This window comes from Rattus norvegicus, chromosome 1 (assembly GCF_021556685.1).
Source record: "Rattus norvegicus strain SHRSP/BbbUtx chromosome 1, alternate assembly SHRSP_T2T, whole genome shotgun sequence".
Classification (NCBI taxonomy): Eukaryota; Metazoa; Chordata; class Mammalia; order Rodentia; family Muridae; genus Rattus; species Rattus norvegicus.
The window spans coordinates 71,661,271-71,679,705 of NC_141534.1; the positions used below are offsets into that span (position 1 = coordinate 71,661,271).

General features: G+C 38.0%; 1 protein-coding gene across 1 annotated transcript; it reads left to right on the forward strand.

Moving 5' to 3' along the window:
* The first annotated feature begins 13,946 nt into the window (after window positions 1-13,946).
* On the forward strand, window positions 13,947-14,882 carry LOC148007185 (vomeronasal type-1 receptor 4-like). The gene has a single exon (XM_087602843.1). It carries the CDS (start codon window positions 13,947-13,949, stop codon window positions 14,880-14,882), a length of 936 nt encoding a protein of 311 aa, XP_087458969.1.
* Window positions 14,883-18,435: the final 3,553 nt, after the last annotated feature.

Below are 18,435 nucleotides of genomic sequence, written 5' to 3' on the forward strand. Positions count from 1 at the left end.
GGTTATATCTGAATATTCCTCATGTAAAAGATATAAGAAGGTGGGCCTATCCTCAATATACCTGGTGCACCAGATATCTGATGGGAAGCCTTGTTTAAAACAATGGAACTCAGGGGTTCATGCACATCACCCAGCACCTCTGTGTGCCTCTGAGAACACAATGAACTGAGGAATATGAAGAGGAAAGACATTTAACCTGTGTTTTCCTTGATCTGCAGGCCTGGTGAATGTGGGCAAAAAGGTGAGTGAACAATGGATTTCTTGGGAGACATAACACAATGAATTTAACATTGTGAAACAACAACAATAGAAGTGTAAACAGTTTATTGCTGAAACAGATAGTATAATATTCTGTAGATATATGCTTCAAAGTACAAAAGGTAGTATCACCGTCTATTGTGTTCATTAATCAAAACATTGACTTCAAACCCTGGGCCTATGACCTTCCCTAAAAAATGTCTCTGCTGTGATGAAGAGAACTCATCACAAGATTCTCATGAAAAGTTAAGATGGATGCACAAATCATTTGCCTATTACTATAGATGTTGTACAACTACTGTACTTGTAGGTACAGCCTAAGGAGGGTATTGACAATGTAGTTCAGTGAAACATTAAATGGCCAAAGCTGTAAGGGACAGTTTATCTAATGCAAACTTAATGGTGACTTTAAAAACTGCTGAAATCATCATAAAAGGAACATCCAATACTCCTAGTTGTCTTCTTCACTGACTTGGAAGTATTGTGTCTTCAGAAATAATGGCTTATTTTTCCTTCAGTCAACCAATAACTATGGCAACAATAACTAATGTAACGTGAGGAAGTAGAGCTCAAGCTGTCATTACAATTTTCATTCAGTCAATTAACAATACTTTGACTAAATGTTCTTTCCTGTACACACAGGTTCCTTTATTTGGACACCTTACTTACAAATTTCCTATTTTGCACATGCTTTTACAATATTGTGAAACACTCAAGGGTTATAAACATTTTTCCAGAGATCACATGAGTATTGTCTTCTCTAAGAAATTATCATTCTGCGTTAGTATTGTGCAGATAATGCAATACCAAAATAGAATATGAACAAGCATCAGCAAAGCATAAATAGTTCCCCTAGTCTGGACACATCATTTTTCAAGATATTAGTGCTAAAGAGAGCCATAAAGATACAGAGTATTGCAACATATAAAGCTGAGCTTTGACTTAAGATTATGTGATGATATAATAAATTTGTGGCATGTACTTGGAAACATAAATGCTGATAATTTCAAAAGGAAATATTATATTAAAAAGTCTAAGCACAGAAATTCATATAGCCTTCCTCAGTTTCTAGAGAATAATGAGGAGAATTAGGTTCCCACATCTCATATAATTTTCTAAAGATGTTGAGCACATTGGGATGTGGACTTGGCATCTCTGTTGAATGGAAAACATAATTGTTATCAAAGGAGATGTAATAATAAAAATGAGCCTTGTCTTACAAATTGCACTAAGGTTCTCATTTGTCTTGTGTTCACTGGTTTTCTTCCTTTCTATTGGCATTAATCAAGACAGTCAAAGTGGTCAATCTATGTAAATTAACCCTTCTAAATTTATTCCTATTTTCCATCAGGCAAACATCTGCCTTATTGTGGGATGTTCTTATGGCTTGGGGCCACTTCTTACCCCTGAACTTGGTGTTGAAGGAAAAGGCTTTTACTGATAAACACAGGATAGCCAAAGGAGAGACTGAGTATTGACACATTAAAGTATATTGAGCTTGCTACTACAGAGAGCTCCTCAGTTCTAGGATGATATCAAGCAACTTAGTTGTCCATACCATGCTGGCACATATGTTTCAGCTCAGAATGGAACACAGACAAATCACAGAACCTCCTTATCTTTCCAAATACCTCTGCTTCCTTAAGAATATATTATGTTCCTGGTTGCTGCTGCTGCAGAGAGCTCGTGGGCAGCACCCCGCTAGAGAATTTGAGCCTCGGGACCACAGGTAAGACCAACTTTTCTGCTGCAAGAGACCTGCCTGGTGAACTCGGGACACACAGAAGCAGAATTCCTCTAGGACCAGGCACCTCCTGTGTTTACCGGGAGTCCCACACCCACGGATCCCAGCCCACAGCAGCTCTCTGCTCCCAGACCCCGTGAGAGAGAGACCCCACCGCATGGTCGGGTGGGCACTCCTGAGGCTGCAGAGCGGAAGAGACCACAAACACTGCCCACCCCTGCCCACATCCATGGCCCAAGAGGAAACTGTATAAGGCCTCTGGGTTCCCGTGGGGGAGGGCCCAGGAGCTGCAGGACCACTGCTTCTGAGACACCGCCAGAACCTGAAGGAAACAGACCGGATAAACAGTTCTCTGCACCCAAATCCTGTGGGAGGGAGAGCTAAACCTTCAGAGAGGCAGACACGCCTGGGAAACCAGAAGAGACTGCACTCTGCACACACATCTCGGACGCCGGAGAAAAACACCAAACGACATATGGAACCCTGGTGCACTGAAGCTCCCAGAAACGGTGGCGCAGATCTTCCTGGTTGCTGCCGCCATGGAGAACTCGTGGGCAGCACCCCGCGAGCAAACTTGAGCCTCGGGACCACAGGCAAGACCAAATTTTCTGCTGCAAGAAACCTGCCTGGTGAACTCAAGACATAGGCCCACAGGAACAGCTGAAGACCTGTAGAGTAGAAAAACTACACGCCCGAAAGCAGAACACTCTGTCCCCATAACAGGCTGAAAGAAAACAGGAAAACAGGTCTATAGCACTCCTGACACACAGACTTATAGGGCAGTCTAGCCACTGTCAGAAATAGCAGAACAAAGTAACACTAGAGATAATCTGATGGCGAGAGGCAAGCGCAGGAACGCAAGCAACAGAAAGCAAGACTACATGGCACCATCAGAGCCCAATTCTCCCATCAAAATAAACATGGAATATCCAAACACACCAGAAAAGCAAGATCGAGTTTAAAAATCATATTTGATCATGATGCTGGAGGACTTCAAGAAAGACATGAAGAACTCCCTTAGAGAACAAGTAGAAGCCTACAGAGAGGAATCGCAAAATTGCCTGAAAGAATTCCAGGAAAACATAAATAAACAAGTAGAAGCCCATAGAGAGGAGACACAAAAATCCCTGAAAGAATTCCAGGAAAACATACATAAACAAGTAGAAGCCCATAGAGAGGAGACACAAAAATCCCTGAAAGAATTCCAGGAAAACACAATCAAACAGTGGAAGGAATTAAAAATGGAAATAGAAGCATTCAAGAAAGAACACATGGAAACAACCCTGGATATAGAAAACCAAAGGAAGAGACAAGGAGCTGTAGATACAAGCTTCACCAACAGAATACAAGAGATGGAAGAGAGAATCTCAGGAGCAGAAGATTCCATAGAAATCATTGACTCAACTGTCAAAGATAATGTAAAGCGGAAAAAGCTACTGGTTCAAAACATACAGGAAATCCAGGACTCAATGAGAAGATCAAACCTAAGGATAATAGGTATAGAAGAGAGTGAAGACTCCCATCTCAAAGGACCAGTAAATATCTTCAACAAAATAATAAAATAAAATTTCCCTAACCTAAAAAAAGAGATACCCATAGACATACAAGAAGCCTACAGAACTCAAAATAGATTGGACCAGAAAAGAAACACCTCCCGTCACATAAGAGTTAAAACACCAAACGCACAAAATAAAGAAAGAATATTAAAAGCAGTAAGGGAAAAAGGTCAAGTAACATATAAAGGCAGAACTATCAGAATCACAGCAGACTTTTCACCAGAAACTATGAAGGCCAGAAGATCCTGGAATGATGTCATACAGACCCTAAGAGAACACAAATGCCAGCCCAGGTTACTGTATCGAGCAAAACACACAATTAACATAGATGGAGAAGCCAATATGTTCCATGACAAAACCAAATGTACACAATATCTTTCTACAAATCTAACACTACAAAGGATAATAAATGGTAAAGCCCAACATAAGGAGGCAAGCTATACCCTAAAAGAAGCAAGAAACTAATCGTCTTGGCAACAAAACAAAGAGAAGAAAAGCACACAAACATAACCTCACATCCAAATATGAATATAACAGTAAGCAATAATCACTATTCCTTAATATCTCTCAACATCAATGGCCTCAACTACCCAATAAAAAGACATAGATTAACAAACTGGATGCGTAATGAGGACCCTGCATTCTCTTGCCTACAGGAAACACACCTCAGAGACAAAGACAGACACTACCTCAGAGTGAAAGGCTGGAAAACAAATTTCCAAGCACATGGTCAGAAGAAGCAAGCTGTAGTAGCCATTCTAATATCAGATAAAATCAATTTTCAACTAAAAGTCATCAAAAAAGATGAGGAAGGACATTTCATATTCATCAAAGGAAAAATCCACCAAGATGGACTCTCAATGAAATATCTATGCCCCAAATACAAGGGGACCTACATACGTAAAAGAAACCTTACTAAAGCTCAAAACACACTTTGCACCTCACACAATAATAGTAGGAGATTTCAACACCCCACTCTCATCAATGGACAAATCATGGAAACAGAAATTAAACAGAGACGTAGACAGACTAAGAGAAGTCATGAGCCAAATGGACGTAACGGATATTTATAGAACATTCTATCCTAAAGCGAAAGGATATACCTTCTTCTCAGCTCCTCATGGTACTTTCTCCAAAACTGACCATATAATTGGTCAAAAAACGGGCCTAAATAGGTACAGAAAGATAGAGATAATCCCATGCGTGCTATCAGACCACCACGACCTAAAACTGGTCTTCAATAACAATAAGGGAAGAATGCCCACATATACGTGGAAATTGAACAATGCTCTACTCAATGATAACCAGGTCAAGGAAGAAATAAAGAAAGAAATTAAGACTTTTTAGAATTTAATGAAAATGAAGGTACAACATACCCAAACTTATGGGACACAATGAAAGCTGTGCTAAGAGGAAAACCCATAGCGCTGAGTGCCTGCAGAAAGAAACAGGAAAGAGCATTTGACAGCACACCTAAAAGCTCTAGTACAAAAAGAAGCAAATACACGCAGGAGGATTAGAAGGCAGGAAATAATCTAACTCAGAGCTGAAATAAACCAAGTAGAAACAAAAAGGACCATAAAAAGAATCAATAGAACCAAACATTGGTTCTTTGAGAAAATCAACAAGATAGATAAACCCTTAGCCAGACTAACGAGAGGACACAGAGAGTGTGTCCAAATTAACAAAATCAGAAATGAAAAGGGAGACATAACTACAGATTCAGAGGAAATTCAAAAAAATCATCAGATCTTACTGTAAAAACCTATATTCAACAAAACATGCAAATCTGCAGGAAATGGACAATTTCCTATACAGATACCAGGTACCGAAGTTAAATCAGGAACAGATAAACCAGTTAAACAACCCCATAACTCCTAAAGAAATAGAAGCAGTCATTAAAGGTCTCCCAACCAAAAAGAGCCCAGGTCCAGACGGGTTTAGTGCAGATTTCTATCAAACCTTCATAGAAGACCTCATACCAATATTATCCAAACTATTCCACAAAATTGAAACAGATGGATCACTACTGAATTCCTTCTATGAAGCCACAATTACTCTTATACCTAAACCACACAAATACACAACAAAGAAAGAGAACTTCAGACAAATTTCCCTTATGAATATCGACACAAAAATACTCAATAAACTTCTGGCAAACCGAATCCAAGAGCACATCAAAACAATCATCCACCATGATCAAGTAGGCTTCATCCCAGGCATGCAGGGATGGTTTAATATACGGAAAACCGTCAACGTGATCCATTATATAAACAAACTGAAACAACAAAACCACATGATCATTTCATTAGATGCTGAGAATGCATTTGACAAAATTCAACACCCCTACATGATAAAAGCCCTGGAAAGAATAGGAATTCAAGGCCCATACCTAAACATAGTAAGAGCCATATACAGCAAACCAGTTGCTAACATTAAACTAAATGGAGAGAAACTTAAAGCAATCCCACTAAAATTAGGGACCAGACAAGGCTGCCCACTCTCTCCCTACTTATTCAATATAGTTCTTGAAGTTCTAGCCAGAGCAATCAGACAACAAAAGGAGATCAAGGGGATACAGATCGGAAAAGAAGAAGTCAAAATATCACTATTTGCAGATGATATGATAGTATATTTAGGTGATCCCAAAAGTTCCACCAGAGAACTACTAAAGCTGATAGACAACTTCAGCAAAGTGGCTGTGTATAAAATTAACTCAAATAAATTAGTAGCCTTCCTCTACACAAAAGAGAAACAAGCCGAGAAAGAAATTAGGGAAACGACACCCTTCATAATAGACCCAAATAATATAAAGTACCTTGGTGTGACTTTAACCAAGCAAGTAAAAGATCTGTACAATAAGAACTTCAAGACACTGAAGAAAGAAATTGAAGAAGACCTCAGAAGATGGAAAGATCTCCCATGCTCATGGATTGGCAGGATTAATATAGTAAAAATGGCCATTTTTCCAAAGGCGATCTACAGATTCAATGCAATCCCCATTAAAATACCAATCCAATTCTTCAAAGAGTTAGACAGAAAAATTTGCAAATTCATCTGGAATAACAAAAAACCCAGGATGGCTAAAACTATCCTCAAGAATAAAAGAACTTCAGGGGAAATCACTATCCCTGAACGCAAGCAGTATTACAGAGCAATAGTGATAAAAACTGCATGGTATTGGTACAGAGACAGACAGATAGACCAATGGAATAGAAATGAAGACCCAGAAATGAACCCACACACCTATGGGCACTTGATTTTTGACAAAGGAGCCAAAACCATCCAATGGAAAAAAGATAGCATTTTCAGCAAATGGTGCTGGTTCAACTGGAGGTCAACATGTAGAAGAATGCAGATCGATCCATGCTTATCAGCCTGTACAAACCTTAAGTCCAAGTGGATCAAGGACCTCCACATCAAACCAGACACACTCAAACTAATAGAAGAAAAACTAGGGAAGCATCTGGAACACATGGGCACTGGAAAAAATTTCCTGAACAAAACACCAATGGCTTATGCTCTAAGATTAAGAATCGACAAATGGGATCTCATAAAACTGCAAAGCTTCTGTAAGGCAAAGGACACTGTGGTTAGGACAAAACGGCAACCAACAGATTGGGAAAAGATCTTTACCAATCCTACAACAGATAGAGGCCTTATATCCAAAATATACAAAGAACTCAAGAAGTTAGACTGCAGGGAAACAAATAACCCTATTAAAAAATGGGGTTCAGAGCTAAACAAACAATTCGCAGCTGAGGAATGCCAAATGGCTGAGAAACACCTAAAGAAATGTTCAACAACTTTAGTCATAAGGGAAATGCAAATCAAAACAACCCTGAGTTTCACCTCACACCAGTGAGTATGGCTAAGATCAAAAACTCAGGTGACAGCAGATGCTGGCGAGGATGCAGAGAAAGAGGAACACTCCTCCATTTTTGGTGGGATTGCAGACTGGTACAACCATTCTGGAAATCAGTTTGGAGTTTCCTCAAAAAATTGGAAATTAAACTGCCTGAGGATCCAACTATACCTCTCTTGGGCATATACCCAAAAGATGCCCCAACATATAAAAAAGACACGTGCTCCACTATGTTCATCGCAGCCTTATTTATAATAGCCAGAAGCTGGAAAGAACCCAGATGCCCTTCAACAGAGTAATGGATATAGAAAATGTGGTACATCTACACAATGGAATATTACTCAGCTATCAAAAACAACAACTTTATGAAATTCGTAGGCAAATGGTTGGAACTGGAAAATATCATCCTGAGTGAGCTAACCCAATCACAGAAAGACATACATGATATGCACTCATTGATAAGTGGCTATTAGCCCAAATGCTTGAATTACCCTAGATCCCTAGAACAAATGAAACTCAAGACGGATGATCAAAATGTGAATGCTTCACTCCTTCTTTAAATGAGGAAAAAGAATACCCTTGGCAGGGAATGGAGAGGCAAAGATTAAAACAGAGACTGAAGGAACACCCACTCAGAGCCTGCCCCACAGGTGGCCCATACATATACAGCCACCCAATTGGACAAGATGGATGAAGCAAAGAAGTGCAGACCAACAGGAGCCGGATGTAGATCGCTCCTGAGAGACACAGCCAGAATACAGCAAATACAGAGGCGAATGCCAGCAGCAAACCACTGAACTGAGAATATGACCCCAGTTGAAGGAATCAGAGAAAGAACTGCAAGAGCTTGAAGGGGCTCGAGACCCCATATGTACAACAATGCCAAGCAACCAGAGCTTCCAGGGACTAAGCCACTACCTAAAGACTATACATGGACTGACCCTGGACTCTGACCTCATAGGTAGCAATGAATATCCTAGTAAGAGCACCAGTGGATGAACTGAGAATAGAACCCCCGTTGAAGGAATCAGAGAAAGAACTGGAAGAGCTTGAAGGGGCTCGAGACCCCATATGAACAACAATGCCAAGCAACCAGAGCTTCCAGGGACTAAGCCACTACCTAAAGACTATACATGGACTGACCCTGGACTCTGACCTCATAGGTAGCAATGAATATCCTAGTAAGAGCACCAGTGGAAGGGGAAGCCCTGGGTCCTGCTAAGACTGAACCCCCAGTGAACTAGACTGGTGTGGGGAGGGCGGCAATGGGGGGAGGGTTGGGAGGGGAACACCCATAAGGAAGGGGAGGGGGAGGGGGATGTTTGCCCAGATACCAGGAAAGGGGATAACACTCGAAATGTATATAAGAAATACTCAAGTTAAAAAAAAAAGCACCAGTGGAAGGGGAAGCCCTGGGTCCTGCTAACACTGAACCCCCAGTGAACTAGACTGTTGGGGGGAGGGTGGCAATGGGGGGAGGGTTGGGAGGGGAACACCCATAAGGAAGGGGAATGTTTGCCCAGAAACTGGGAAAGGGAATAACACTCGAAATGTATATAAGAAATACTCAAGTTAATAAAATAAAATATTAAAAAAAAGAATATATTATCTTCCCTAGTGTTAATGGCTAGAATGGAGATCTATCTCCTATTACTTGTACAATACTCTCTGCACTGCTTCATTGTCTGATTTATCTCATTTAATTCCCAGACTTTAGGCACATAAAGGCCTTTTTACTGGTGATCGCATTTGGGTTCTCTATCTCTACTGCAACATATTTTAACGGACATAGAGACTTACATGTAGAAATTACAAAAGTATGAAACCTTGGAACACTGAGACCTAAAGATAAGGTCTTCATAAAATTCCAATCCTCAGGGTTGACAACATTTTCTGGAAGAGAATGCAAAAAGACTGTAAGAATCAAAAAAGATGGAGGAAAAAAACAACAAGGCAGTCTAAAGCAATACCGTTAAAGCTCATATGAACTGAGACACTGAGACAGCATGCACATGGTCTGTATGGACCTGCACCAGGTCCTTTGCATGAATATTATGATTTCCAATTTGCTGTTTCTATTTAATTCTTGAATGTGTATTAGATTCTGTGCCTTTTCTTGTGCATATTCCCCTCTGCTTGTTTTGTCCAACTTCTATATGTTAGTTTTCTAAATAAATTATATTAAATATATTTAATTGTTTATTCCTTGTGTTTTGAATAGAAGACAGAAAGAGAGTGTATCTGAATGTGACTGAAAGTAGAGAAAAACTGGGAGAAGAAGAGAGAGTGAAACAAGATGCATTACCTGCGAAATGAATCTATTTGGGAAAAAAAGAGAACTCAGAATAAAATTTCACTATAAAGTAGTTGTTATCAAAGTGTTAGTCATGACCCTTAAAAAAGGTGGGGGGAGTTGTCAAAGGCCATTTACACAGGAATCTCATATTAGATATCATATATACCAGATGTTTACATTACTATTCATACCTATAACAAAATTACAATTATAAATTAGCAGTGAAAATGAATTTATGTGTGGGGACACTACATGAAGAACTATATTAAAGGGTTGAAGCAGTAGGAAGGTTGAGAACCACCACTTTGAAGTTTTAACAAACTGTTTTTTATATTTATTTTCATTGGATTTTTAAATTTACATTTCAAATGTTATTCCCTTTCCCGGTGTCCCCATCCATAAGCAACCAACCCTACTCCCTCCTCTTCTTCTATAAGGGTACTCTTCCTTCCTGCATCCCCACCCTGACATTCCCCTACACTGAGAAGTCCAACCTTGACAGGACCAAGGGCTTCTCCTCCCTCGTGTGTCCAACAAGGGCATCCTCTGCTGCATATGCAGCTGGAGCCATGAGTTTGTCTATGTGTAGTCTTTGGGAAGTGGCTCTCTCTGAGAGCTTTGATTGGTTGGTATTGTTCTTATGGGGTTGCAAGACCATTCAACTCCTTCAATCCTATCTTTAATTCCTTCAACAGAGATCCCGTTCTCAGTTCAATGGTTTGCTGCTAGCATTTGCCCCTGTATTTAACAAATTCTTCCTATCCTATCACTGATGATTCTCCTACTAATTACTTATTTTATATGCTTGAGTATTTAATGTATATTTTATACTTAATGCTGCACTCTTTCATTAAATTCTTATATATCTACCAATAAAAGAAAGAAAGGACAACTCAATATGCTCATTTATCATTGAATTTCTCCTACTTTCCTGACAATTCAGAAGCATTTTCAGAGATTAGCACACAGGTGACCTTTACTCATTGTAGTTTCTTCATTCAGCATTCATGTTTTTCAGGCAGACATATGAGCTTCTTTTCTTTACTGTATTACCCAGAACAAAGTTCATGCAATGGTCACCACAAGCCACAATATTGTTTCTAATATGTTACTTCCAGGAATTTCAGTATTCCTTTGGGTCAAACTCCAGCTTCATTGACATCCCTGTATTCCTATGGCAGACAATGTTCCTCATAGAGTGTGCCACCCCATGCCACTTAGAGAAAAAATGTTGTCCTGATACACCAAAAAAAAAAGGTATCCCATATTTATGTAGCTCAACTTAATTGCATGGCTTATCAGTTGTTTCAGGGAACTTGAAACACGATAGCAAGAAGTGACTGCATCCAATATAGGACAGACATAGATAGCTATATCTATATGGTTAGTGCTGTATCTTACCTCACCAGTCAGCCTCTAAAAATACCAATGCTTTGGTTCTCATCCTATCAAGATGCTAATTGTAGTTGCTAATAATTCCGGGGAGCATGTAAATGTAGATTCACCCAGATAGAGTACTGGCAATAAACGAAAAAAATAACCTCAGCCACATCTAGTTTAGTAGTCCAATTGGGTCAATGTAATTTCTTTCAAGAGCCAGGAAAAAGGGTTTTCATCTTATTCTACTCCATCATCTTGGAGGATGCCCTTTCAAAACATTCTGTCTCCCCTAGGAAAAATATTCTGTGTTTTCCTCCTGATACTAATATCAACCAGTATTGATAAATATAGCTTTGACAGCTATAATAGTGAAATGAAACCAAGTAACTGAAGAAAACATGTGATCTGAACATTTTCCAAGGTGAATGAAAATTATTCACATTCTGTTCTGAAAAAAACACAAACAAGATATTTCTATCATTGAATTTTTACTCTATAATTAATGAGGCAGAACTCTCATTTCATAAATGGATGAACTGGATTTGGTCCGATGACACCTCAGGTAATCATGAAATGGCTTGATGCATGCATGTCTTGGTGATGTATGGAAGAAATACCAAGGAATTTTATTATCCTTAGCAGTCTGCAGGGACGTGAGACGATAACAGTCACAGCAAACTGCTACATTTCCTTGAGTAGATAGCAAAAAGTTGTTTTCAATTTATGACACCTCAGGGAAACATGCTGAGAAACCTATCCCCTTGCAACATGCAAAATTAAATACCCACAACTAGTGAATGTAAAATTTTAATTGCATGTCTGAAGGGAGGGGAGGTCACAGAATTATATGCTCATATGTCCAGTACTGGGTTGCTACCTCCTTCCACAAGACTTTGGCACTAAAATCAGCAACCTGACAAGTGAAACAGTACTTGGACTGCATCCAGTTGACTCTGCGAGTCAGAATGCACAAAGAAATTCCCATCTGATGACTCTAGCTAAGCATGACTTCAAGAAAACTCAACACGGCATTGGACTATGTTACAGGATACCTAGGAATTGGAGAAGCATCTGAAGCATGAGCTTAGGACACGGGCATAATGAACATGAGGTAATATACACATAACACAATCTCTGACATCCTTACATTCCTGAGGCCTTCACTCACTGGAATTCTTGTGGTTTATTTCAAAAAATAGTGAAACCTGGAATACAAGGTGCTGAAAACTTGTTTTAAAATCATGCTACCGCTTAGCCATGATCCTGAAAAACTTTCCTATTGAATATCTGACTCTACAGTTTTGCCAGATGTTTTTCATAGAGAATGTGGATGGTAAACGAACCAAGAACTCTCATGGTGACAGCATCCCTGAATGTAGAGTGCTTGTTGGTTCCCTCCTAAAGTATGCTCAGGGAACATACTTAGATAAAAATAAGATCTATTGTTACTAATTCAAGCACTGCCAGTCAAATGTGAACCATCTTAAGATATGTTCTTAAGTCTAACTTTGGGCAGAAATATAAAAATGATGGATGAATTTGAAATTCTGGAAATGATGAAGGGAAGGAGAAAATTGAAAGTGTTTGAAATAAAGCTGTGAACCTGATGATTTTTAAGGAATATTACATTTCATTATGTTTTAATTTATGAAGATAAAGGTAGAAATTTCTTGAGTTAAATTTTAGTGTGCGTGCGTGTGTGTGTGTGTGTGTGTGTGTGTGTGTGTGTGTGTGTGTGTGTGTAAACATGAATGCACATCTATGCATCACATGTGTGGCTAGAAATTTCAAAGTCCAAAGATAATCTTGGAACCCTAGAACTAGATATACAATTGATTTTAATCTATTATCTGTACTGAGAACAAAACTCAGGTACTCTGAAAGAGCAGCCAGTGCTTTTAAATATTGAGCCATCTCTCTAGCCACAAGTTCTTCATTGGCTAAAAAGCACAAAACATGTTACTGAGAAAAGGTAGTGTTTGTATATCATGCTGGAGTTGGTGCTTTGCCAACATTACATTCCTCTTCAGAGATCACTGTTTCAGATACCAGGTAACACAATCATACTGGTGTGACTCATACTCTTTTAATTGTGCTTATTTTCTTTCTGAAAATTATTATATGGCATGACAGTATGACTGGTTTATATTAGAATATCATTTTATTTTCTTTACTATAATAAGTATAAATAAACTATTGGACAGCATCTAAAATTTGGACCATTATTTAAGGATATAAATACTGCTCCTGATATGAGCTTCTGAAGCATCATATTTTCTGCTGTACATTAAAATTTCCAGGGTTTTCTTCATGCAAAAAATAAAACAGTTAAACGCACATTGAAAACTCAACTACAAAAATTATGCCACATCAGTAATTTTAAAAAGGAAAAATATAAAAGGCATATAAAATATATGAAACTGGTATTTTACAGATTGGCTGCAATGATTTTTAAGGTAGTTGTGGATTCTAGTAACCTATCTGTCAATTTTGTGCACTTCGAAGTCCTCACTTTAAACATTTAGCAAGCATGTGTGTATAAACACTTGATTCACACAGGAGCTTATCATATTTTTCTTTATCTGCTTAACAAAATTCAAAGCATGGACTTCTGTTCAGATTGAATATTGACTAAGGTGGGTATACTTCCTTCAAAACTAAGAATGATATATTATATATCTTTCTTACATTATAATGTTTTTTAAAAATCTCCATTAATAAATCAAGGAAGAAATATGCATAAGGCTAATCATGAATACAGAAAGTATGATATAAAATAGTACATACATCCTATTACTCGCATTCCCATGTCAGAATTCTAAAAGCACAGTTCTAACAGCTAAGAACATGGAATTCAGTGAAATTGTAATACATGTGATCTTCTTGTCACAGACTGTAGTGGGAACCCTCAACAATTCCTTCTTAGTTTACCACTATGTGATGCTTTACTTCATGGAGTGCAGGTTAAAGTTCACAGACTGGATTCTACAGCACTTGCTTGTAGCCAACTTCCTAACTCTCCTGTGTAAAGGAGTTCCCCACACTTTGTCAGCTTTTGGGTTGAAAGACTTCCTCAATGACATTGGGTGTAAACTGATCTTCTTTCTTCACAGAATAGGGAGGGGTGTGTCCATCAGCAGCACCTGTTTTCTGAGTGTCTTTCAGGCCATCACCATCAGTCCAAAGGCCTCCAAGTGGACACAGCTTAAAGTCAAGTCTCCCAGATACATTGCTTCATGTGTGTACATGAGCTGGATCCTGTCATTCATAGTAAACATAGCTTTTCCCATGGACATAACAGCAAGACAGAACATTAGGAACATTACATATCTAAGAGTGTTGGAATACTGTTCTACTCCTCATAAAGACAAGGTCATTAACATTCTCCATGCAATTTTTCTCTCTATTCCTGATGTGTTCTTCATGTTGCTGATGATTTGGTCCAGCAGCTACATGGTTTTCATTCTTTACAGACATAAGCAGAGAATGAAGCACATTCATAAAAGCAACTTTTCCTTTAGGTCCTCCCCTGAGTTCAGAGCCACAAAGACCATTCTACTCTTGGTGAGCACCTTTGTCTTCTTTTACACAGTTTCTTGTGTCTTTCAAGTTAATATGTCTCTTGTGCAAAATCCAACCTCTTTATGGGTGAATATGGCTTCGGTAGTCTCTGCAGGTTTCCCAACTGTGGGCCCTATTCTGATGATCAACTGTTACTCTGTGAATCTCCATTCTGTTTCTTTTGTAAGGAAACAGAATATCATAACAATTTCATATCAGTAACATCAAGATTATGTGGTTTTAAAGAATGTATGTATTTCATTCAATTATGTAAACATAATCATGTCAAAAAAGCAGGCGGTAGGTATTCATGAACTGAAGTATAACCATAAATATTGATAATGTGTTATAAAGTGTATATTTACATACCCTGTATTTGTCACTTAAACAATATTAACCAATTGGTATAAATGTCATACTTTTCAGAACAAGGTTTTGGTATATAATATAATTTGTTGAAACATCTTCCATTTTTCTACAGCAAAAGGCTAAAATTTGTTGGACAATTTTTTGTTAGCTACTTCTTCTGCAAAAATAATTTCCAAATTAAAATAGTAAAATAGTTTATTTGTCCATATAATCTGAAGAGAAAACATTAAGAAACATGATAGTACTTGACTAATAAAGACCAGTCTGTGTGTGAGTATATTAATAACGCTATTGGGGAAGATTATACCAATCAATGGACATTTGAGGTGACTTCTTTGAATTCTTTTTTATCTTTTCTTGCACTGAATATTTTCTTTATTTACATTTCAAATGTTATCTCCTTTCCCAGTATCCCCCATAAAATCCCCCTACAGCATCCTCCCTCCCCCTGTTTCTATGAGGGTGCTCCTCCACTATTCCAGATTTATTGAAGTATGGTAGAAAATAAATTTCCCTGTTATTTTATAATTTGTGGTAATTTTCTACATGTATATTTATGCTTATATATTATATATGTGTGTGCTCATATATACAATGAAAATTTGATTAACATAATCAAATTATGCAACATTTTGTGCTGGGTGGTTTTATGTCAATAACACAGGTAGAGCAACTGCGAACCAGAGCACCTCAATTAAAAATACAACCGAAAGATGGTCCCTCGGTCAGTCTGCCAGTCATTTTCTTGATTAATGAGTGATATGAGATTATTCTAGTCTCAGTGAATAATGTAGCCCCCTGGGAGTTGATTCTCATAGGTATAATAAGCCATTCCCCTGTGCAAGCCAGGGGAATGAAACTTGTAATTAACCTTCCTCCATGATTTCTTCTTCAGTCCTTGACTTTAGGTTCCAGTCTTGAGTACTTGGGGTTCCTTCCATCAGTGATAGACTGCTGCTTAGACGTGTAAAAGAAACATAAATCTTTTCCTTCCCAAATTTTTTTCATGGTGTTTCAACATAGAAATACAAACTCTGAAAAACATAGCTCTAAAACTAATTTTTTGATACACATGTTTTAAGATCTGTCTTAACATTTTCCACATGCAAGAGAAAATAAATATAGTCACTACTGTTACTTTAAAGCCTCATTAGGAGTTAAATGTCAAAAGGCCTAAAGCTCATGACTAGCCTGAATGGACACTCACCAAGGCTTAGAGATCTTCCTGTATCTCCCTATATATGTACAGGTGCATGAAGCTTCACTTAGAATTAGGAAAGTATTGAAGGTGAAACTCTCATCTCCATGGATTCCACAGTAAGCATTTTACTACTTGAGCCATCTCTCGAGATAGAAAATTAATTCATATTATAACTGAAGACTCATACATGCTGACAAGCATTTCCTTTCTTATTTCTCTCATTCCTCTCCTCCTGTGTTTTCCACTCTTCTTCTGTGGTACTCTCAATTATGCTTTCCAAACTTTTGCATGTTAGTGTAAATGTCCAATTGCATCTGGTTCATCATGCTTCACACAATGAAAATCATATCTATCTGGGGCTTACTGAGTAGAGCAAAAAATATATTCAAGGACTGGAGAAATGGCTCAGAAGGTAAGACCAATGTGTGTTTTTAAAGAGGTCCTCAGTTCAATTCCCAGCAATCTCTGTACTCACAGCCACCTGTTCTGAGATCTGATGCCCTCTTCTAGCCTGCAGGTATACACAGAGGCAGAACATTGTATGACGTGAAAGAAAGAAAGAAAGAAAGAAAGAAAGAAAGAAAGAAAGAAAGAAAGAAAGAAAGAAAGAAAGAAAGAAGGAAAGAAAGGAAGGAAGGAAGGAAGGAAGGGAGAAAGTTTAGACAAAATTATACATAACATTAAACTGAAAGTCTGTAAAAGGTTACAAGTGTGAGTTATCTTAGAGAATTACAGATAAACTGACCTGTCTCATTAAAACCCTGAAAATTGCACAGAGAGAAAATGAGAAAGACTTTGGCTGTCTTTCCATGGGGCCTGTGATAAAATATGTTTGGTCCATTGCAAAGAGATTCCAAGATATAATCATAATCCCCTTAGGATGAAAAGAAGAGTTCTAAGCATGTTATTCCAGCTCCCAGGCATTAAGAACCACACAGAACTATCCTCTTGGTCCTCTGGGACTCTTTGGCACAGTTCCACTATACAGTACATTTATAAGTATATAAATTTATTTGAGAACTTTCTCCTTTGGCAAAATGGGTCTGATAAAGGATGTAAATATTACCCTGAAAACAGCCTTTTAAAAAATACATCTCCACTTGTGTTCTGGAATTCCACTACTGAATTTCCAATGTTCACATCGAAGAGTGCTCTCTCTTCTTTATGAGCTTATCTCAAAATAAAAATGCAGTGATGTAGATATAAAGATTCTAGCTGCCATTTTGTGATAATACTTCATCCAAAATGATACAATTTAGAAAGAAAATAAAATAGCAATCATTGTGACTACTGCAAATTCACTATAGGAAAGGGATTAATGGTTGGTGGCAATCAATAAACTTAAACATACACATCATAACCTCAGACATCCTCAGCCCCATCTTTTCATCCTTTCTTTCCATCTCCCAGAAAACAGAGTTAGATGGTCCTTCTAGAATATTAAACACAAGATCACCTTGACCATATTTCAGTCAGACCCATCTACCTATATCCAGGTTTACTACATAAGGAGGAAGCAAGTATGACACAAAACTGTTTATCCAAACTCACTTGTCTACTTCTATTGTGGTCAATCGTGAGACAGTTTATGAAACAATATTTTTTCTACTGAGATAAAACAGTGAATTACTCCAACTAAACTATATTTGAACAGAAAAAGGGAAATGAAGATTAATAAGGATGATTTAAGTCTAGCCTTTACTATCAACTGAATTCCAACATTTCTTCAATGACACATCCTAGTTTCCATCATGCATCAGTCTTTTAGTTTTGCCTTATAATGACCTTACAAAAAATCCTTCTCTATCTTTCTACAATAATATTACATCATCCACAACACATTTTCTTGTAACCAAATTAAATACCCTTCCTCTGTATTAAGTTTAAAATAACATTTGCAAAATTCAAGGCACCTAAATGAACCTTAAAGCCTTCCGTCTCTGTTCAGCTGTGCACACGTTGTGCCTACTCCAAAAGAAAACTACTGTACATGCAACCAAATACCCAACATTTCATTTGAAGTCCTTTCAATATCATGATGCAAACACCAAACTATGTGATGGCACAAATGAAGAACAAATACTGTCAGATAAGCTGCAGTTTGTCTTTCTATTTTCTTCAGAATTGACTTTCAAAGGGTTCCTTTCTCTTCATAGTCTTTGCACATGTCCTCAGTAGCTAACTTTTCCAATGTTCTGAAAATAG